The sequence below is a fragment of the Ambystoma mexicanum genome, chromosome 5q, assembly GCF_040938575.1.
Source record: "Ambystoma mexicanum isolate Mex_15411 chromosome 5q, UKY_AmexF1_1, whole genome shotgun sequence".
NCBI lineage: Eukaryota > Metazoa > Chordata > Amphibia > Caudata > Ambystomatidae > Ambystoma > Ambystoma mexicanum.
The window spans coordinates 837,393,468-837,417,392 of record NC_090933.1 but is presented as its reverse complement, the minus strand read 5'-3'; the positions used below and the strand labels follow the sequence as shown (position 1 = coordinate 837,417,392).

Sequence of the window (23,925 nt, the reverse complement as noted above, 5' to 3'; positions counted from 1 at the left end):
CCCCCGCGGGAATGTGTGGGGGCAATATCTCAAATGTCTAAGGGAAATATCTGCTATTAGCACTGTCCGCTCGACATATTTCCCATGTTGTCTAGTAAAGATAAGCAGAGGTCCTTTGCATGTAGTGAGCAAGTGCCTTCCTTATTTCCAATCTTTAGATGCCTTATTGATCCTAGCTTGGTAGAATTGCAAGACCTCTTTGAAAGTAGAACGCGGGGGTCTCAATGAACGCGTCAGTAATGAAGGCTGCATTTGATCCCTGGCATCCCAAATAGATGGATGAGATTTGAATTCATCTTTTCAAGGTATTGGAGGGTTCTCCCTAAGAAATATTTACAAAACTTTGTGGAAAAATATGTATTTCAATGCATACTGTGCAGTACCATGGGTACATATAAATAGGATTTAAAAACAGATTCATTGGGTCAGGGGTTTCCCCATGCTATTTTAAGATCTGGAAATGTAAAGACTAAAACAGGGTTGGGTTGAGTTGGAAGGGCCGTTGTGTGTTTGATTGCATGGATGCAGCTACTAGCTCAGTAGGGAAGGCAAACGTTTACTGATCATGCAATGTGGTCTCCTACCGTCTCCTATGAAGTAGAATTCACACTGGCGGAAAGCATGAGACACTACCAGCACTTCCCAGCATGGCTCAGCAGAGCTGTGCTACCTTCATCGAGCTGGTGTCTGAACATCGCTGCTCGCCTGCTCTTCGTTTAGTTGCATATTTATTCATTCGTTTATTGATGATTCATAAGGCACCCACTACGAGCTGAGTGGTTTCCTATCACCACAAGAGGAGACGGAACGCTAGAAGGACTTCTCAGGTGGCTGAAATACCTTTCGTGGTGAACCACTGCATTCTAGGCAGGCGTGTTAACAGCCTCAGCATAAACGAAAATGTTTAATGGACCCAGAGCCACTTACCACTCCTAAACATATATGATGTATACTGCTATGGTGTTAAACATTTTACCATTGGGCATGTAGTATGCCAGGAAATGTAGTATGACAGAAAATGTAGTATGTACCTTTTGAGGAACATTTCCAGCCAAAGGCAGCAACTTCCGGCATTAACCAAAGTTAATTTCATGAAATAAATAATTTCATTCCATGATGAATTGAAGACTTGGCATCAGCATAGTAAAATTGGAATATGACCCCTCAATGAGTGATACATGTTATGAGAGGATCTCAGTCTTGTTTCTTTCTCAAGGGTGCAAGGTATGATCCATAAGCCAAACCTCAGTTAATTCTCGGTCGTAATTCTGGCCCAAAAAGACGCAATCGACGTCTTGCTGGTCTGCTACACATGTTGATTTCTAAATGGCTCAACATGAATAAAATTGCTCTTCTCCATCCTATGATCTCAACTGGTGCTATAGACTTCAAAAGTATAGAGGGTTTTGTTTGTGATCCAATTAATACCCCATTGTTGAAAACATGGTCCTTTGTTTTATGCTTGATGCCCCTAGAGGTCTCGCTCTCTTATATCTTATTTCCCGCCTTGAAAGGGAAAAGTGGGTCTAGGTTGAATCCCGGCCATAGCTAAATTCTCTCTAGAAATCACCATGTTGTCCTGAGCACAAACAGCCTCTTGGCTCCTTTACAAGGTCTCATAGGAAAGAATAATGAATATATTTTAACAACAATGCATTCAATTACATGTTAGCGCAGTTGAACGCACTGAAATCTCAAGGGGAAATGTTATCTGGGGTTATAGAAAGCATTCTCGACTCTGCGTATTTCTCTGTTACCAAATCATCAATTTAGAGAAATTGCAAAAGCAATCATGTTCTAACACCCTTTCAACTCCAGATTTCTGACTTGGTAATTATGCCATCTCTCCTTATCTTTAAGTCTCCTGTTTGTTGTAAATGCCAAGAGGGTTTTAGGGTTCAGATAAGGGTCAAAAGAAAATTCTAAGCTCACAATCCGGAATATGAAACATGTATTTGTGTATATTTATGAACTGGGTCAATCATTTTCCTAAACCCCATTGGTCAAGACCTGGTTACATGATCACATAGAAAAGGCAATACAGCATCCTAAACCAGTTTACATTTAACATTCCATTCATTACATTACAACTGATGTCACTCTCACACACTATGGAAGCCATTATTTCAAAAACAGACTTGACACTTTTTCTGGTGTGATAGCTGCACGGATAGACTTCCTCCAGAGGTCTTATTAAAAAGAGTTTACCCTGCCAGCTTCCTTAAAAAAGTGTGAACAACGTTTTTGCACACCACGTGGGAAAACGGGCAGAGGCTGCAGGGGTTCACCCGCACGAGATGAGGGTAATGAGGGAAGTAGCAGAACAAAACGTTATTCCCAGCAGTGCCAAAGCCGGACCTGGGATACTGGGTCTCGGTAAAAGTACTCGGTCCAAACCAGAATTTTTATAACTTGCAAAAAATGCTTCAGTCGTAGTAGATCTAGTATCAGAGCAACACTATGGCACTGGTAATCATTGGATGGGACCAGATTTATTTAAATTGCAATTCTACAGGATGCCATCTCACCAAATGTGGTGAGTCCTTAGGGACTTTGCTATGGTGAAAACAGCTTGTACACTAAGACCATAGTTCTATCTATTTTTCAGATAATGAATCGTACTTCATACACAGTGAGAATATTCAATACTGAAAGAATCTTTTATATCCCATGTGTGTACGTTTTATAACAGCATGTTTCTAATGGTTGCAAGTGTCTCCCCCCTGTGGTCCTCATGTATATGATGAATACGCTTCAAAAGTGAAATGTTAACAAACGCTGCTAATACTGAAGCCAACATATTTATTCCACTATACAACATTAAGCACAGACTAATGAATCAAAATCTGTCATTAGTAAAACCACCGAGCCTCTTGATGGGTTTCTTTCCTAGCTTATTCAGGAAATTCATCAGGAAGAGAAAATAAGTGCCGTGGCACCCATCGCAGTAACGTAGCAACACCATTTCTATCTCTATAAGAATGGTAGATAGAAGAACATTCTCAAATCTTTACATGTAACAATAGCACAAGCATGGCACGCCCATAGATTCAATGCAATGCCTTTTCTTTCTGCGCAGTGCTTTTTGATCTGTGGGCACACTTGCACCTACTGCTATTGTGCTGTTATTAAAACAAAACCACACTAACTGATATCAACATGTTGTCAATATGTTAGTATTGTCACTGGGAAAATAGATGGCATATACTTTCCTTCTCTATCAAAATGGTTGATGGGTATTTAAAAATATTCCCAAGTGGAGATGAATACAAGAAACAGAAGGACATCCTACTTGTATGGACAGGCTCTTGTTCCTTGCAGGGGGTCCCCCTTTTCGTATATGTAAAAGGGTTTTGCCCATCACATAAATAATTAGCTTGACTTCCTTATTGTATATACAACTTTCGAAATAAAAGCATCCGTCTAGGAAGAAAATGATCACACAAAAGGAAAGGGGGAGGAAATCCTTCTCTGACCTTAAACCTCCTTAGATCAAACGGGAGAGAGTGGGAAGGTTTTGAGAGATCAGATTGTCAAATGGATTGAATGGACTAAATGGAACTCACATCGTCTCCACAGTACCAACAGCAGCAAATAGGGCTTCTGACCCTCTGCTACCTTAGCTAATTTTACTATTAAGTAAGGTAGGGTATGTGCCCTTGTTAATCGACCACCTGCCAATAATGTTGTAATTGGGCTTTTTATATAGCGCTACAAACCCTCAGGTATCCGAGCGCTGCTTATTATTACCCACGGTGTGTGGTGCTCATTTATCGACCTCGGAAGGATGAAAGGCTGAGTTTGGCCCCGCCGGGATTCGAACCTGCGTTAACAGGCTCTGCACGGGTGTCAAAGCGAGCGCTCTACTCGCTGTGCCACTTGACCGGCTACTTCCTGTGCAGAGAAAAGACAGGTTGCCAGTAGTTTAAAGGGAGAGGCAGATGCAGCAAACTGTTATGTTGTTGAGTGCAGGTCGGAATCACCCGTCACCTGTGTGGCAGTAGGCACTATCGGTGTTTTAGTGAAGAAAGGACAATGAGCGAGTTATCCATAAGAGCGGCCTCTGGTTTGGCAGAGCTGAGATGTATATGGGATGTGTCGTGATAACAGCAGAACAGTAGAAGTCTGTGATATTTACAATAGGCCTTCTGGGCCTCCTGATAAGAAGTGAGTGCGGTGTAAAAGGTTTGAGATTTTAGCAGGCAGATTGTTCGTGAGGCTGTAAACATAGGGGAAATGATGAAAAGTAGTCATGGTTTAAGAGAGAGATGAGGATTCCTAGACTTCCATAAATACTACGTAGCTGTCAAGCTGCGCATCACACTGTGGTTTTGTATCCAGTTGCTTGTGGCATTGATGGCATCAAGGGTTCATGGTGTCCCCTAGTATATACCTGCAGGAGAGAATGTGGCTATGGAATCAACGACAAATAGGCTGGCCACTAAATGACCAAGACTGTGATGATACGGTATCCAAATGACACGGAATGGCCACCCACTATTAACATTGCAAGGGATAGTGCAAGCACGGAGGTAGACGGTCTGGCAACTAGACAGAATGGGCCAAATGACAGGGATGCAGGTATAGCAAGGGCTCCGACAGACAAGAGTTAGTGTAAAGATACTGTAGACACAACATAGGGTAGTTTGGAAAGACTGATGCAGGACAGAGGAGGGCCATAAACAGGAGAAAACTGAGGCAGGAGAAAACAGACCAATGAAAAAGGCAGGATAGACAAGGGGGATCAAACAAGGGATGGGGGCCTAGCCAGGAAACAGAGCCAGGCACAAGAGCAGAACAGAAGCAACCAGGTGAATAATATATTTATGGGGCAACCATTAATGTAGGGAATTCATTCCCTCCCCACAATCAAAAACACCACATCAGTTTACCGAATTTGTACTGCCCTTGACAAATATCACACCACTATTATCCCTCACCCCTTTACAATAGGTAAGCCGAGAATCAGACCGGTGTAGAAAAAATATATATGTATTCATCAATAGACAAAATCAACATTGCACAATCATTATCACAATGCACAGCACCTTACTTGGTGGCCCACAAGCTTTCCTTCTGACAAAACTTCAATACAAACAGGTTGAGCACCATTCACTTTTGGTGGTAAAGATTCACAGAATATCTAAGACACAAACATGTGCAGTTTTCATTTCTGATCTAAAATTACCCCCTGTTAACATGTAAATAGAAGTGCAGGTCGAATAAACGCTCCAAATTAGTGGGTCGCCCACAAGACTTCTAATGTAAAGAATTATGCAGGACCCTAGACGTAACAGGACAGATTTACTTTAGCATATAACTTGTATGTGATCTCACTTAAACCAAATGTAGCATTTTGCTACTGCGCAAAATAATTGATATGCACACCGCTATTCATCTCTGACATCCCTGCGTGCTTTTTATTTCTTATAATGTTCTCACCCAACCATGATTTAACAAAATACTTTTCTCAACCTATTGAACCCTTTTTCATTACCACTCTGTAGTGAGAAATCTGTCTTTAATTTGGAGTCACTTCCTCACTCTCTACCCAATTACTTGAAATGACTATATCTTTATCAGTGCTGGGAGCGAGATCAGAGATTGTGCATGCCCCCGAGCTTGCACCCACATTCTTTGACTATGTGGGAGTTAAATGAATTACTAATTAATACAAAAATTGTAAGGATCTACTTCTGTATGCCCTACCAATCAATAAGGATGAGGTATTAATTCAAACAGATCCCCACCAATTCTTTTTTCTCTTAGACAAATTTACTCACTTAGAGTTTTTTCTGGGTTTTGGCAATGGAGCAGTCAACATATAGCAGGGATCCTGTGTCATCTCATAGGAAACACAGGGACCTGGTCAGACTCCAGACTCAGTTATGGATGGCCTCCAGCATCAATCCCTCCGTTTGTCTCTCCTGGCTCCCTCCAGATTTTAGTCCATCTTTCTCCTTGTCTCATTCACCTCCTTCTGTCTCCCTTGCATTTCGGTCCTTCTTCTTTAGTCAGTCTTCCCTTTTTCCACTGTGCTTCTACTTTTAAAATCTCCTAACCGCAACCCGAAATATCTAAATTATAAGGTGCTGGCTCATTGGCTGATACTCCTGAGGGGCCATGTATTTTTCTCCTCCTACACAAGGCCTATCCATGTTCTTCTAATTGGTTCTTAGGTTTCTAGGCTCCATCTCTGGGAGTTCTTGCTCCACCCATTTAAAATGGCATTTCTGAACAATTTCTGACAGCCCCCTTGTGACTGTCTTTTATTAATATAATGGTTTTGTAGCTTTTAATTAATGTCATGTGGCTGAAATTACCCTGCAAAGGTAAGGCAGAGAGTTAGCAGCAGGAATCAGGGGAACAGCAGTATGTATGCAGAATGGGAATGGTGCTGCATTTCGCATCAGTGTTTGCTGTGACAACTGAAAGAAAACAACGTACTGCCTTGACCCTAGTCAGTGGTGCCTGGCACATGTATGCACTGGAAAAGACGATAGTGCCCATATGTGGAAAATAGCTGGAGAACGCACAGTGTGGCAATCCATGTGTTGCACAATGACCTCCCAAGCGCCAATGTGGTTAGGTCCTCCAATTACCTACTAATGTGAAACTGTGCCCTCTCCCAATGCTCAAGGGGCACCTGTTTTGACTGGAGAAGAAGAAACGGCTTAATTATTTGAGGTGTATGGACTTGAGAGGTGGCTCCCCCTAGTGGGCCCACGCAATGTACCCCTTTCAATCAATGCTTCTGTGTTGAATCTGGGAATCACGAATGGCCTTGACTTTGTATTACAGTCCATCTGGAATAGGTTGTTCCTCCATTCTTGGATGGGAACAATGGTAGAGATCTTCATAAGACTTCAGTAACGAAGCGTGAAACACCAGATGAATCCATCAAGTAGAGGGCAGCTGCAAGTGGGCTGCCACTGTTAGCAAACACTGCATGATGTGAAAACACCATTGTTGGATCTCATTATCCAATACGGTTTTACTTATTCATAAAGTTGTTGCATGACACTTGAATCCACTTCAGAGCTCTAACAGACTCATGTGGGTGTCCAGCGAGCAGGATGTAGGTAGGCCATTTAAGAAGAAGAGTAGAAAGTTAACTCTGCCACAGGTAGGCTGTGATTGTTAGTTTCCACTTCCATCCTATGGAAACAACCTGCTAATAACTATGAAACATTGTGCTTTCTATTATTTAATGGTAGAGTTCCCTGTGTTGACTTAAATATGCATGATAGTTTGATGTAGTGTTTATCTTCCATGGGAGCTTTGTACCTTATAGTGTGGGTACAAAATCTACCCAGGAGGAATCCTGCCAAAGGCAGTCTGTTTCTAGAGTTGTGAATCATTGTAATGTATTTCTTGGTATTGTCGTTTATGCTCTATTGATCCCAATGGAATACACTGGACACAACACTGCACCTGCCTTCTATACATCCATCTTGTGAGGAATTCGACCATCCGCACAGGGAATGTGCGCTCGCCTGGGCTTTTTAAAAATGTTTTGTAATGAAAATGAATGATGGGAGATCAGCCTCAGAAAATGTGTGGGGCTAATCCGCACACATTTTCCTCTGCTCACCGCACAACAAACACATAGTCATGTGTACTCTGGGGGGACACAGCCTACAGGCGCAGTCCTCCCTGTCACATTTAGCTGGAATGTGACAAGCACGGGTACATTAAAGCATCTCACGAAGGGGGGAGGCAACACCTTCTTCCGGCCATGGCCAGCCTAATTAAAATATCAAAGGCTCCATTGATCCGCCCTCTCCATTGTCTAGGTTCTGCTGGTGGCAGCGCACACTGATGACAGTTAAATGAAACAGGCCTGTGATAGGCCTGTTCGCAGAACTGACAAAAGGGGACAGGAAACCCCAACACCTCTTTGATATGCAATGTATCAACTTGAAACTAGCTCCCACCCCTCTGTATCAAGGGCAGTGAATGGCATGTCTGGGACAACTGTTTACAGAAGGCAACCCCTGCAGGTAGACCCCCTTTCTTAGGGAAGAAGTATGTGAATTAATGGAGACAGAAAGTCTGTTCTCGCCACAAACCTCAAGGGGACCTGCGCTTTGATCAGGAGCCACAGAGAGCTCAATTAACCAGAGAGACACTTTGATCCACAACAGACAGGAAGATGGGTGGGACTTAGTAGTACATGTTGTCACCCCTTACCTTTCCTGTTGCAAAACATTCTGGTTATGACTTCATGCATAACAGAAGATTGTTGGTGGGGAGCCTAGATTGGTTCCTTAAGGTAAGCTTAGCCTGCACCAATCACTGGGACCCAGTTGGCTTTAAAAAAGGGCTGAGCCCCTCTTTTTGCAGATTATCCGATGTCTTCAAAAGGAGTAAGAAGAAGGACTAATTTGGACCCTGGCTGAAGGTACAGTCTACCTTACAGTTTCCACCAGGGAAGGAAGGCCTGGATCCTTCCCCTAAACATTTCCTAGGGAACAGAGGGAGATACCAACCTCAGAGGACCCGTACAGCAGCTCCATAACCATACCCAGCCAGCACACAGCGTGCCCTGCTAGGTTCTGCCAGCAAGCTTCCTAGGTGGGAAGTGCCAGAGAGTCTCTGAACAAAGGACAAGGTTGTTGCCTGCAAACACTCGCCTCAGCTTTGGCCCGTCCACCTTAAAGACCGACATGACCCCATCCAAAGAAGCTAGGAGGAGTGCCATGACAAGCATCAACCAAAGTACATCTTTTAAGGACATTTTCAGGGCAGTCAAGCCCTTCGAGCTGCAACCGGCTGCACTGCTGACTGTTGTCACGCTGCAGTCACTAAAGCCATCCGAGATGCCTCGCCCAGCGTTCCAGATCCACCAACCACCACAGAGACAACGATTCTTGACCCGGAACCGCTGTGTGCCAGCCTGCAGCTGTCCGTCCTGCCTCACTTGCCGAACTGCCTGCCGCTTGATACCTGGAGCTGTCTCCCACTGTGAACTCTGTCGCAGGAGCTGCAAAGCGCCCTGGAACCGACGCAATGCTGTCGAGCATCAAGATCATCTCAAGCACCAGGTACATTATGGTTCTGTCCAACCTGGTCCTTCTCCGAAGGCCCCAAGTGACATTTACGACCCCTTGCTCCCTTGGTGCTGAAACCAAGTAACTTTGAACAGTTATGACTGATTGCTTTACCGACTATCCTCCTGTCAGTATCCAGAGTGCATCCCTTTCCTTCGTGAAACTGTCTGTCCTCTGTGTTTCTTTACAAGGTGGGTTGTATTTTGAAGTGTGCTAGAACTGTCTGTTGAGATAATAATAAAGTAGATATTTTTGTACAACCTTGACTGGACAGTCCCTTTTATCATTGGGTAATAATTGTATTTTCCCTGTGTTTCAACTAACCAACGATCCACGACCTTGCAGAGATAAGCCTGCCGTTCCATCCACGTTACCAAAACTGGACAAGGAGGTTTAAAATGTACTTGTGTTTCCAATCTGTTCAGGTCCATTCTGGTGTACTAGAGGTGCGGGGCTGATTGATGGTTGAGAAACCGATATTCATCCCTGGACCACTGGTGCCGCGGAAGTTGATTCATCACACATCTACATAGCACCTTTGCTGTCACAGAGATTATGCCCACTACCATTTCATCTACACAGGACAACGGACAACCAATGTGCAACAAATAACCAATTGGATACACCCTGTTGTTCCCCTCTCCGCACACATACACATGTCTGCCACGGACCCACAGAGATCAACACACCAACCTGGGAAGAAGCACACAGAAACAGCCCGAGGGTGCTCCAAAGTGGTACACTAGCACACCTATAGGCAACCCTGAGCACATCTCTGCCCTCAAATCTCTGCTCACGCCAGCCCTTGATCTCCGTCCTCACAAACCTCACACTATGGACCGCTTCTGGGCTTCAGTGTTTAATGCACAGACTACCGAGCAAACACTCACAATACTTAACCACTGGCACTCTCCCGTGCACACAATTTAGCCTGCATGCAATCCCAGAGCCATAGTAAACCCCACACGAATGTAAAGCCATTCTGCCATGAAGCGATACTTAAGATGGGTGGTATCCAAATGCTGTTAGCAAAACGCATGACAACGTGCAGAGCTGCTCATACGGTAGGACTGCCTGGATGGAACATGAACATCCGGGAGCGTGTAAGGGCCACAATGAAAGCATCAGTCGAAGGGATGCGCGAAACCGTCTGCACGCCTCACTTGAACACCAATAAAGGCACGTCCTCTAGCCGCAGAGCTGATAACACGTATCCCTCGCCCTGCAGCCTGGGTCCACTGACCTTTCAGCGAGTGTACAATCAAGATCTCCATTTCTCGGAGCAAAGTGAATGTCGTGCCCTCTCATTCTGTTGACAATGTTTGTAATGGGCTCCTGGGGGGCCACAGACCGAGAAAACGAGAGTGTAGCAGATCTGACCTGCGCGCGCACATTCTTTCAGGTGTCATAATTAGGTTGAATAACACCGAGTAATGTATCTATAGGCTGGCATACTTCTAACGGAAAGGTTGCCTGATGCCGGAAAAGGTGGACGTCCGGTCCTGTCTTTAGAAATCATCATTGCGGGGGCAAACAGGGGCACACGTAGAACACGGGGCGCCCCAATAAGTGGTAACAGGCCGAATTGGTTCAAGCCTGCATATACTTTACCACGCGATTTGTCATTAATAAAATGGCGTCAATATGCAAGTTTAAAAAGGGCTAGGACATAAAAGGTGTGCATCAAGTTAATATACATCATAAATGAGAACTTATGTTCAAAACTTGTTAAAAGGCCCTTAAAACAGTCCAAAGCCATTTGGTCTCACAGGAGTCTCAATGTGTGGTCTTCAAGGAGCCCACATCGTGTCACCCCCTTTGGTAATGTAGCTTCAAATCAATTAATGAAAAAGAAGTGAACCCTAACCCAATGACCCTCCCCGGCCCGCTCTTTCCGCTCATCAGCTCCAAGCCACACACCCCTGAATTGCACCCCAGCCGCCCTCATTCAGTGCCCACTCAGAGCTTTCAAGCAGATTGTTGGTACACAGATAACACGTAACTATGTTCCATTGAGCCCTTCTGCATTCTTACAAGTCTAATAATAATACGACATTTTCCTCTAGTGCTTCAAGACAGAAGCCTCTCTCTTCTATACGCTGTAATAAATATTTTGACGACCCAATTGAATGGTAGTGTATGCTGAATTGGTCTTGTAAAATCCAAATCTGCCGTTTTTGATGGCCCTGTGGTGCGTTTGCCAAAACAAAGTGGTGGTTAGTGAGGTAGAGGAAGAGGCAGGTGTGAAAGTCCAGGGAGCAGTGCAGGCCTCAAGTACCAGAGTCCTGGGCCTGGCAGGCCTCAAGTACCAGAGTCCTGGGCCTGGCAGGGAGCTGGGCCTGGCAGGGAGCAGTGCAGGCCTCAAGTACCAGGGTCCTGGGCCTGGCAGGCCTCAAGTACCAGAGTCCTGGGCCTGGCAGGGAGCTGGGCCTGGCAAGGAGCAGTGCAGGCCTCAAGTACCAGGGTCCTGGGCCTGGCAGGGAGCAGTGCAGCAGGCCTCAAGTACCAGAGTCCTGAGCCTGGCAGGGAGCAGTGCAGGCCTGAAGTACCAGAGTCCTGGGCCTGGCAGAGAGCAGTGCAGGCCTCAAGTACCAGAGTCCTGGGCCTGGCAGGGAGCAGTGCAGGCCTTAAGTACCAGAGTCCTGGGCCTGGCAGGGAGCAGTGAAGGCCTCAAGTACCAGAGGCCTGGGACTGTCAGGGAGCAGTGCAGGCCTCAAGTACCAGAGTGCTGGGCGGCCTGGCAGGGAGCAGTGCAGGCCTCAAGTACCAGAGTGCTGGGCCTGGCAGGGAGCAGTGCAGGCCTCAAGTACCAGAGTGCTGGGCCTGGCAGAGTCCTGGGCCTGGCAGGGAGCAGTGCAGGCCTCAAGTACCAGAGTCCTGGGCCTGGCAGGGGGCAGTGCAGGCCTCAAGTACCAGAGTCCTGGGCCTGGCAGGGGGCAGTGCAGGCCTCAAGTACCAGAGTCCTGGGCATGGCAGGGAACAGTGCAGGCCTCAAGTACCAGAGTCCTGGGCCTGGCAGGGAGCAGTGCAGGCCTCAAGTACCAGAGTCCTGGGCCTGGCAGGGAGCAGTGCAGGCCTCAAGTACCAGAGTCCTGGGCCTGGCAGGGAGCAGTGCAGGCCTCAAGTACCAGGGTCCTGGGTTTGGTTCTATGTCTTTAAAAGACCCTCATTTGGTAGTGATGGGTGTGCTCAACTCCTTTTGAACGACTACGGTTGACCCCTTTTTTTCTGTTACTGGGAGAGCCCATGATCTCTCCCCACTGCACGTTCCCCATCCCTAACCCCAGGCATAGCAAACCTGCAATGAACTTTGTTTTAATCACTGCATACCCGCAGGTGCAGATATGGTTCTGTGCAGTTTGTGGCATTGGCATATGAGTCACTGCATACCCGCCCGCAGGTGCAGGTATGGTTCTGTGCCGTTTGTGGCATTGGCATATGAGTCACTGCATATCCGCCCACAGGTGCAGTTATGGTTCTGTGCAGTTTGTGGCTTTGGGATATGAGTATCTGTTTTATCCAGGGAGGAAACCCCAGGATCTATTAAATGACAGCACAGGAGAGTGGTATGTGATAGAGGTAAAGCTGTAGCGGGCCGGGCAACGCGCTCCGAGTGGCTCTGCTGGTGTTACTCTTGTTGGGGTGGTCGGAGCAGCATAAAGCTGTCGTGTGTGTTTTGCGGTCAGTTTGTATTATAAGGGTGGCTAGTAGATTGGAAGGTGAGTTGGTTCGTTGTGAAAGAGACAGGTGGTTTGGGACACTTCTCGAGGCCTGCTGTTGGAATTTTCGAGCTAGAATGAAGCAGTAGAGACAAATTCGGTTTGCTATCCATCGAAGTGCGGTGGTACTACTGTTCTGGCTTCCATTTTATGGTGTGTATGTTGCATTTGAAATTATTGAGCAATTAGCATGAGCAATTAGCATGTCATTTCTCACAGACATGACCTAAATAGGAGTCAATACAGAAACAATCCTGGAAAAGAGCAGCCTTACAATGGGGTGGGTGAACTATGAACTACTATTAAAGTAATAAGGCGATGATGGCCTTGTGAAGTGGGCAAATGCCGGGGATGAAGCAAGGACAGGCATGAATACTGCATATAATAATTCCAGGAGCCTGAGCACACCAGTGTGTGCATGTTTACAGTGGTGACAAGGGAGTCTGGCATGGTCAGTTAGTGGTCTGTGCAGGGGTATGGCGGGAGGCCCATTTGTTGGCCAACAGTTGGAATTTGAATCTGGTCTTGAATACTTCTGTGGGGCTATGTTTTGCTGTCAGTGGGGAGGGCATTGCAGTGGAGACTGGCTAGCAGTGATGATGAGCAAATGTGCGAGAAGGCGGCAGAGAGAGGTCTAGGAGAGAGGAGGATTTGAGTATGTGAGGGGGTTGGCGAGACAGACGCGGGGAAACCATTTGTATAGAGCCAGGCCTGGCATGGATGAGGGTGAGCGAGAGGCAGTGAGGGGCAAGCTTGTCATTTCTGTACTCAATGTCTATGAGTGAGGCGTGCACTGCTGCTCTCCATGCACCCGTGCTGCCTGCATTGCACTCATCTCATTTTTCAAGTCGTGGGGTTGGGAGACATGGGGAATATTTGCAACAATCTTGCCTGAGCTCATCTTCTACTGGTCATGTCTGCCTCGCACAAAGAGACCTTCAAAGGTTTTAGCTCGCTTTTTATGTTCCCATTAATTGTGATAACATATTTGGACGTTTGTCTCAGTGGCCAGTGGTCAACTAAGTGAACAGATAACCACACCCTTTTTCCAGTCCCTTTTTAGGCCTTTAACAAACATTCCAAAAGTCTGGAGGAATGTCTTTGTGGAGTAAGCCACTAACTCCCTTCTCAGTATTTGACTATGTTTTAAGAAACAAATCGCTTGAGCTGTTCCCTGTTCTTTTATCACACTTCATTCGGGGATGACATTTCTAGTTACATTTTCAGGCTATAAAACCAGACATACAAGTGCCAGAATGCAATGTGGAGTTGAGGTCTGGTTTAGTATCCCACACCTGATATGAGTTATTTTGAGATGTCTTTAATCTTTCTGCTGGAGTATACATGTGTGAAAGTCAGCTGCTCTTAGTCATTGTTTGTTACAGGCATACCGCTTGTTGCTGTGCTTGATGTGAATACAGCCTAGCCCTTTAATGAAAAAAGCATCACTCAAAGTTTAGCCACCTAATATTATGCACCAAGCACAGTGCAGCTTCAAATAATAGGGGGTCTGAGACAGTGTTTCCTAGAATAGACACCACTCATCGCTTAGCTTACAACAATATGTGGTTAAAGACATTGGTTCAGATTCTCAAAACCTTTTTGTCATAAGCTATGAGATACGTTAGCGCATCTCCTCACTTGTGCCCCAAAAGGTTGCACCCTATTCACAAAGGGCCTTTTAATCAGTGCATAACAGATCCGCACATTCACATGCTCTTTCAGACCGCTTTTGCCCATTTGCACAAATAAGGACTTGTTTCGGTGCATTTCAATGCACATCCCAAATTGACAAATGAGATGCACTTTGAAATGCAGAGATATCAACTCTGTTCCCCTGCACCTATTTTGAGAAGGCGGAGGAGCTTGCGCAGTGCTTGACCGGTTAATTACTGACCATGTTTTGTCAGTGCTGTCCCACTTGTATTTCTATTCCTCAAGCAGAAGTAAAATGCTCATTATTTTATTGGCATTTTGCAGTGAAAGGCACTTTCACTGTGAAATGTGCTACCAGCACACATCTGGGTCCTGGGAGCCTGTAATGCATTATTGTCTGCGGTGCACTCCAGTCAATGTATGTATGCAAGAAGGGTGGCCAGCTCATATTCTGTGCTGCTGCACAGCCCCAAAGAAATGCACAGGACACCACTGTGAGTGAAGTGACCTGTCCATTTAAAAAAAACTGCCAGAAGGCAAAACAAGTGCCTCCTCTGTGCTTTTCTGTCTTGGGCCACTGTTTAAGCATTTGCCCGACTCTGTTTACCAGGAGAAATATCACCCACAGCACAGTGTTCTCATATCTGCTGTCAGCACAATGGGAGCTTTTCATTTCAATTGAATGTTCTGACAAGCCAAGAATATCTTTGAGACTGCACCCTGAGATAAAGTACCCGAAAGGAGTGGCAGGAAAGTGGTGGGGTATTTTGAGGGCAATTCCACAAAAATAAACTAAACATAGATAACTGGAAATATGTTGGTCGGTTTAAGGGCAGACATTTATTTCGCTTTCAGAACTATCCACAGACTTGCCCCACCCTACCTATCTGTTCATCTCACTTCCTCCTCTCCTCCTCGCTCGTTAAGATCATCCCGGCTCACCTCCTAGCCACCACTCAAGCCCCCTGTACTCCCTCTCGTTTCTGCTCTCTCTCTCCTCGCTCCCCTACTGTGGAATGCTCTTACTCACCCTCCCTGTACCACTTCAACTCTACCACTATTTAAATCCAACCTCAAATCTCTGCTTCTTTCTGAAGGACCTGTTTCCTAGTACTCCATGCCACTGCATCATCCTGTTTTCGTCTCTCTCGTTACCTTTCATGGGCAACCCTAGATCACTTTTCCGTCACACCTCCGTCCTTGAGTCAGCACTTCCTCTACCATCCCGTTCCTATGTCACTCTGTCCTGCCCTCATCTCTGATTTATGTTTCCGCCTTCCCCTGCAACATCTGATCTTCAAGTCACATTCTCTCACCCCATTGTAAAGGACCCATGTCCCCTGCTCTGCCGTCAATGGTACATTCTGTCAGTGTTTTTGTGCAGAAATGCATTGCTTTCTGAAGTGTCCTAATATCAGCTACGTCACGCCGTAGGTAAGGATGAGGCAGGAGACGTGCAGCATAAAAGGAAACTTCTTTAATTTAGTTGCAGGTTAAGATAAAGTTAGTACACAGGCGAGCTCCAGTGTTAACATCCATCCAGGCTGTCTCTCTCCTGTCAAGTCCCTTTCAGTTGCCTCCCCAGAGAACGTCCCTGCATCCCAGGTTCCAGTGCATATGCAGGTAGTAAATTATGTGCATAAAACATTTTCCCTGTGATTTCTTTTATTCATAACTGAATACATAATGGTGCATTTTGTTGTTTCATATTAAATTGTAAGCAGCCCCTTTATCAAGCAGTGTGCAGCAGCATGTGGGAGGTCCGCTTTTAAGATTAGATGGCCCGCACCACAGTGCCTTGAACTGAAGGCCCCTCTCCTCCAGTGGTGTCTACTGCCGGCCACAAGAAGGGGCAGGCTAAGCAAATAGTCGCCTGGAAAAGGTGTTTGCTGACGGGTCTGGTCTGCGGAGTACCTTTTATGAGTGTCCTTTGTCAAGGGGAACTGGGGGGCAGACCACAAAATGGGCTTGGGGGTGGCAATTGCCCTAATTTGCCCCACATCATAGTAAAATGTCGATTTTTTTTTTTAAATCTTTTGCAGCTTGCCCAAATCCTGCCAACAGAAGAGAACTTCTTGCTGTTCTTTCGCCAGCAGTTGAAATCGAGCGAAGAATTCATGCAGGTACTGGCAGCAAAGACAATTTCACTGGGAATAGACGGATGATATGGGGGTGGGGGGTGGGCTGCCTGGGCCTCGCGCTGACATTGTTGCCTCTCTTGTCACTTGCAGACGTGGCGCCGGTACGACACGGACCACAGCGGATTCATCGAGACAGATGAACTAAAGGTAAGCTGGCGCGCGGTGGGTGACGTGCCCGCTCAGCAGCTCGTGCGCGGCGCCAGGGAGGCAGCAGATAAGAGGAAACCTCTTCAGGGGTGGAAAGACATTTTCTAAACGAGTGAATCATTTGGCGACAGTCTCTTTAGCTGACCCAGCTAGGGGGGAAACATGAATATGTATTGGAGAGAATTGTGAGAGAGATTTGTGCCCATGGATTGTTTGATAAAAGACTCAATGGAGTGGAAATCTGTATAATTGATCAGCAGCATCCTTGCCTAACGCTGCCTCGGGTGCAGTGCACCTCTGCTCTGCCTGATGTCAACGGATTATTTCGGTGTGTGACCCCGTCACCTCTCGCTTTATCGCTAGCAGCTGAAAGGGCACCTCTGGGCCCCGGTGTGGTTCTAGAGCCCAATACAGTACATTATAAACGCAATAGTATTGCCAAAGGGCATCAGAGAGGGTCACATTCAGCACTTTCATGACTCCCCTGCTCATTTTTTCACGCAAGTGAAGGCGAGACGCTGGGTAGAGTTACATACTTATGTATCTACTCCAGCGCTGCAACTTCGACTGCTAGAAACACTATGATTTTCAGGCAGTTTTGATAGCCCTATTCCTGTAACATTTACCACACGCAAGGGGCTGTCCAGTAGCATGCGGGCTGAAAATATGTTATTGTCAGCCTTAATCTTTTGGTCTTCTCAGACGGAAAGAGGTGCTGATTCATTTTCTCTCATTGGTATACATCTTCCCTGAGATTGGCCGATTACTCAGTTTAATTCCATGTCATTGGGCCTCATTACAGGTCGGGCGGTCCGGAGTTAACAGTGGCGAGATGGTGCCGGTGTTTCCACTTATGGGACTCAATGGTAATGGGGATTTACACCATTCTGCCTCCGTGACTCCCGGGACACCGGGGCTGTAATGCCCTGGTAATTCCGGGAGTCACGGAGGCGGAATGGTTATACGAGTCTGGCGGTAGCCAGGCGGTTTAACTGCCACGGTTACCGCCGGACTCGTAATGAGGCCCATTGTCTGGCAGACACAATTATATCACCCTCATGCATATGTTAAGTCATTTCCCACATTACCTTAGGGTTCCTTGGGGATAGCATTAGCCTTGGCTTTCAAATTCCCTGAAGATTATGGGGGTGTTTCACAAGCAGTCTGGTCAGCCTTTCTCTCCATCGTCTCACGACTTAGATAGCTTGTAGCCTAGGGCCCCCAAGGGTCTTCCAGATCACCACATGTGTCAGTGGAGCCCAAGTAGGCATCCGTGCCTTCTCCTTCCAGCAATCTCTACTTGTGTCAAGGGAGCACGAGTAGGCATGTGTGCCTCCTCCATGATTCTCCTCCTTCCTGCAATCTCCCCTTGTGTTTATTGAGCACAAGTAGGCATGCTTGCATCCTAAAGGATTCTGCTCTCTAGCATGTTGCTGCTGAGTGATTGGCCACATATAGCTCCCTTATAGAACCCCTAATGATTGGTCCTACGTTGTTAGGGGGTTGGCTTGGCTGTTCTCCCAGTGATTTAATTCTAAAAATGTTGCATTGTGAAAGCCTTCCCATCGGTTTAGCTGAGCAAGGTTCTCCGCCTTGGGGCCTTGAGTGGTGAATGGCCAGAGCTGAGGTCTCCAAGCCTGAGACAAACTCTGCTCCCAGCTTGAAATGTGTATTTCCCCCATAAAAGTAACTGTCTCTTGTGCGTCATAAATGTGTGAATCCCACTGCTTTTTGAATGCACTTGCTTTTAAATGCGACATGCAGGCATTCTTGTTACATATTGTTGCAAATCATGTCTGGCTTTGCGACCCTCTTTTCGTTCTCATAGAAAAGCCACAGAGTCACGTGTCTTGCCTCCACACTCGAATTAGCTGTATTTAATGAGAATTATTGAAGCTGGCTGAGCTCGGTTCACTGTTGTTCAGAAGAAAATAATTTCATTTTGTTACAAGAAAAGAGTTTATCTGGTTACATGACCTTGTCTGGGGGCTGCACGCTGTCCCATCGCCTCTCATCTTCAGTGAGACAAGTGTATTTGGCTGTAATGTCCTGAAGCGGGCATGGCTTACACTGTGCCACTTGATAATGCATGAATTATAGTGCTGTTAGGTGGCTCAACGCTTTTGCTTTTCCATGGGGTTAATTCATGTGAGCATCTGCAAGCCTTTAAACAGGAATTTGTGTGTTTTGCAGATTCTGCATGGCGGTATTGCTGCATTGAGGCTAGTGTAGCATGTCTTCTTAGTGCTTTTAATCAATACTGTCATTTAAAGTGTTTCTGCTAGCACCCAAAAGCTCTTCATCCACTCTGGGCAAGGTCTGTGTTACTTTTTGGTTGCAGTGTTTGTGAGGTGAGTATCTTTCAGCATAGTTGTGACCCATGGGCGCATTGGGGACTGGTGCAAAATGGCGAGTGCGCTCATTCTTTCTGCTCTTCTTTCCAGTTCATGCATCTATGGTGAGAGGGGCAGGAGTAGATTTCATATTTTCCTCTTCAAGGTGTTTCATCTAGATGGTAAAAAGGAGGGAGTAAAACAAGATCCCTGAGGGACCCCACGCTCCCTTCCTCCAGCTTCAGCTCCTCAGGAGCCCATACTTACCTAAGATATCCTACTTGTCCATAAGGAGGTAATCCAATTGGCAGTTCAGTAGAAATGGAACCTGGTACATGCATTGAATAGATAATTCTGTAGCAGTGGTAATCTAGGGACAATGGATCCTAAGTCACCCATAGGAATCCTCTAAGAAACAGGGTCTCACATTATTTTCGGAACTGAAGGAGTGCTGAGGCAGTGCTGGTTGCAAATGGGAGGGTATTCCAGTATGCTGGGGCATAGCAGGAGGACTGTTTACTGGTCTTTTTAACTGTGTCCCAGTTTTATTTCAAGCCTTGCATTGGTCTGGTTCATGGAGGAGCATGTATTACCAGAGGTGGTAAGTTTGTCAGTAAGGTAGGCAAGGTAGGCAAGCCATTGTTGATCATGTAAAAATGTGAGTGGTGAAATGATTGGAACATTGTATCAGGTTTGCAAAGCATGATGGACAACCTCAAAAAATGGCAGGTGTATGGAAGGGAGACCAGCGAGAAGGGTTTTATCTGATTAATAAGGGAAATCCTGAGGGCTTTTAACATGGTCTTAGAGTCCTATGGTTGGAGGAAGGGCTTAATGTTGTGGAGCAGTGTGAGCTGAGTTGAGACGTGAACCCATCTAATTGTATGTCATTCCGTCATCCTTGGATGATTTCCTATTTGGATAGATGCCAAAGGAGAACATATTTCATTTCGGTTTGGTTGAGCTTTAGGTATGTGCTTGTCACCCACGTCTGAACAGTCTCAAGGCATTTCGGGAAGAATTTGATGTTGTTGGAATAGTTCACTCTGAAGTACAGCTGTGGTTTTGGCCAAGTACTGGTGTTGACAGGTGTTTGCATCATTGAGGAAGTGGTTCCTCAGAAGTACATGTTGAAAATCGCTGGGGAGAGTATTAAGCCTTGGGGCACTCCACAGGTAACTAGGCAGCTGCCAGATCTGAAGGCGCCCACCTGAACAGTTTGATGTCTATCTGATGGGTAACTGGAGAATCAATTGAGAACCGTGCCAGCATAAAGAGGATGGTCACAGTGTGATGACCAGCCATATCGAAGGTGGCTTAGGTTCTCTCAGCCACCCTCAGGTGGCCATCATTTGTTTTGAAACGCCCACCCCATCCTTCCCCATCTCCCCCACACTTACCCTCAGCCTCTCCCCCCGGGCACCCACTCCTTTTCGCCACCCCCCACCCCACCCAAATGTACCTGCTCCTCTCTTTAGGTCCTGGCCCTGCAACTTCTCCGTCTCCGGCCATGGAAATAGCAAAGGGACTATTTCTTTTAATATTTGCTATGGCAGTTCTTATCTTTCTTACGTTTGTTTTCTGTGGGAGAATTGGCACACGCAAAACATGAGGCACGAATCTCCTTTGCCAAAGAAAAGCAGTTTAAAAACTATTAGGACCTCAGAGGGAGACCCTGGGTTGCTAATATTGCGAAACCCCGGAATGCGTGGCTGACGGGGCCAGTAACAGACCTCTGGCCTTCGATCGTCGCGCTGATGGCTATTAACGGCCCAGTCAGCCCTCCATTGCAGGGTTTATCACTACAATGAGTGAGATTTTCAGTGATAACTTTGGAAGCGAGGGGCGCCAAGGCAGTCCATATGCGAGGTGGGATTGTTATCAACGGTGCAACCGATTTAGGCATTGATTTGTTGCCTGTGCATGTGTGTTGTAATGAGAAAGAAATTATTGATGGAATTGCATTTCTTCTGTGACTTTGGTATTTCTGCGTCTCATAGAGCGTTGGACAGAGGAGTAGACAAGGTAGGGCCTGGGTGGGCAAGGCCCACACAACATCTGTAAATGCCCACTCAGTAGTGCTGTGTGGGAATTTACAGATGTTAATGTCACTGTACTGGGCCCAACTACATTAGCTACAGGCTGCACTTGTTAGACAATCCTGGCCTCTCCTCTGGGGTTGGAGCAGAGCAGTGTTTGATTGCAGCAAAAGAGTGCATTCCATAGAACTAAAGCTATCTTCATTCACCCAGGATAAGAAATAGAAGATGAGCTAGGATTGCAGATTGCATCTTCAGGTGCTCAAATGGTCTGTCTTATACCAGGAAGGTTATCTGAAGTCTTCAGTGTTTCATAATAGACCACCATTTTAGCGAGACATATTTTATATTTCAGGTCTTGCTTTTAAAAGGCTGAGTTAGTGCTCCTAGTTCGTTCTCTGGTGAGGAATGAACCTCGAGTACCAATGGAGTACCAATTGCAGATATTCTCCCTCCCTCCCTGATCAGCCTTTGAGCGCCCACTCAGTTGTACTATTCCACTCTTCTGGGTACGCGGGGGCACAAAGAATAGAAACGTCTTCTGGATAAATGTGATGGTTATGGGAAAGTAGTGCGGGACCCCGCTCTCCCCAAAACAATGGTGAGCCTGAAATCCGTTCCTAGCAGAGATGGTGCTTCATGTCTGTCAGAGCACTTCCTTTCATGCTTCTGGCTTTGAATATTTATGATGTCATTTGAAATCAGCTCTTTTGGTTCCACAGAGAATTGCATAACGTGTTCCTTTTGTATAATTAAGCGCTCCTTTTATTTTTACTTCATCGCCACGCGACAGCGGTGCATCCACAGCTTCACGCGGGAGACGAGTCTTGGCAGTTCTCTTTCATCCATTCCGAACATGATGAGCCCACCACCACGTGCACGTCGGGTGTGCATTATCCTACAGATTGCAAACATTGATACAGTATGGGCCCATTGTATATGCATAACTTTCTGATTTACATAGAGCTTCATGCCCAATTCCTCAAGCTTCTAAGCACTGTAATAACCACCATCTTTATTACCCACTTATGGGGTTCACATGATCAACTTCGCAAGGACGGAGGGCTGAGTTGGTGCAATCGGGCTATTGAGCCCACCTCACATGTTGCACTCAAGGAATCCCCAATCAAAGAGCCACGGTACTGTGCATCAAGGGTTAAACAAAAAAGAATGCCATGCCCCTAGCAGCCTCCACCCCTACATTCAGGGTTGGAGGGAGCAATGGTGGGAGGAATACCCAGAAGGGGAAGCTCGTGCTCGCAGTGTGCTCATGCATTGGCCAGAGGATCTGCGAGTCAGTGGGTGTTAGACATATACAGCTGTGATGCTTGGAGCCGGCGAGAGGATCTTATAAACGCTATGTATGGGTAGATCATTTGAGTTTGCATGTAGTGAGAAGGGTTTCTCGTCATAAGGCTAATACCAGCTATGGAATCGCATCATCTATGCTCTTCCCCATGGACATCTGGCACTCCTCATTAAGAGAGCAAATACAAGAAACAGTTACACGCCATTTAGCTTAGATCTAGGTGTCAGGCTATCCATGTTTTACATTACTATTCTGCCGATCTCATTCCTCTGCCTTGTTTTACCAACGCCATTCAGCTTTCTTACATGTCCTCGCCTTGGACTGGGCCACTTGTGGCTCTGTGCTGGCAGTCCCAGACTAATCATACTGGAATATGCCTCAAGTGCTATGCACACACATCCGCAGGCCAGTAGGGCCACATATCTATAAGGATTGCCCAAGCACCCTCCTAAGCCCCTCACAACACACCATTTGTGTACTCTAATACTACCTCAAATCTGCCTTGAAAACACAATCAAGGATATCAACTGCCCCGCCCCCAAAACCGTACATTGGTGTAGCCTAGATGGTAAAGGCCAATTTCTCAAAATGTGGTCATAAAAAAACAAATGTGATGATTGCTCCTAGAATCAGGCACTCAGTAGGATATTCCTGATTGTGTTATGTTAATGGTCTCAGTATTGCAGTGAATCATGATATGATATGATATGATCTGGCATTTATAACGCGCCTATACAGAAGTGTTTCTAGGCGTGACAAGACAAAGGGGAGAAACAGAGGAAGGACACAAATAACGATCTCACTAGGCCTTGTGACATTCAGATCGTGAAAGTCCAAGGGAAGGAGGAGGGGGTAAAGGGGGGGGTGAAGTGTGGGGGTGGGTGGAGAAGTGCGAGACAAAGGAAACAGCAGAGAGTGAAGCCAACTATGATCTATGTAGTCGTTTCAAAATGCCTATCCTTGTTCATTAAATGGCGTGATGTGCTATCTCCCAGAGAAACCGGACCTTAGTCTGATGGAAGAGGGGAGTGTAAAAGAGTCATGTAAGAGGAAGAGAAAGCAACAAAAAAAGAAGTTTCTGTAAAAGGGAGGGGGTGCAGCAGGGGGCAAATGTTTGGTGTTAGTAGGGACATTTGTTAGTACACAATGTGTGGACTCAATTCTAGAGAGAGAGGCAGCACAATGATATAGGTTGTTTGCTCTTTTTCACTGCCTGGGAGTTCTTTGCTCTTTTGTTTGTTAGGGAATAAAGGGCTACTCCTTGTACCGAGGTCCCACCCATTTGCAGCCGGCACGCGGCAAAGCCCTCTGCTCCATCCAGCACATTTCAGTCCCGGGATATTGACTACCTCCTCCCATGTGGAGAGCCGGAGCAGAGGCATGGAAATTGGAAGAGACAAGAGGGAATGTGTGTGTCCCGTGGTGTGATGACTTACACACCCTCGTAATAAAGATAGTCAGCGGCGCGCATGTGAGATTGATACCACAGCAGCGCATCTCATTGTGGAAGTGTCTCCTCAGATTGCCT

At 46.2% G+C, this 23,925-nt stretch overlaps 1 protein-coding gene across 2 annotated transcripts in view; it reads left to right on the top strand.

Annotated features, from left to right (window-relative positions):
- Nucleotides 1-23,925, top strand: part of CALB1 (calbindin 1) — a 242,345-nt gene that overhangs the window by 113,186 nt on the left and 105,234 nt on the right. For both annotated transcript variants that reach the window (XM_069621326.1, XM_069621327.1), the window contains exons 4-5: nt 16,471-16,551; nt 16,660-16,716. In XM_069621326.1, coding sequence (XP_069477427.1) covers nt 16,471-16,551; nt 16,660-16,716 — 138 coding nt within the window. The remainder of the gene's footprint in view (nt 1-16,470; nt 16,552-16,659; nt 16,717-23,925) is intronic.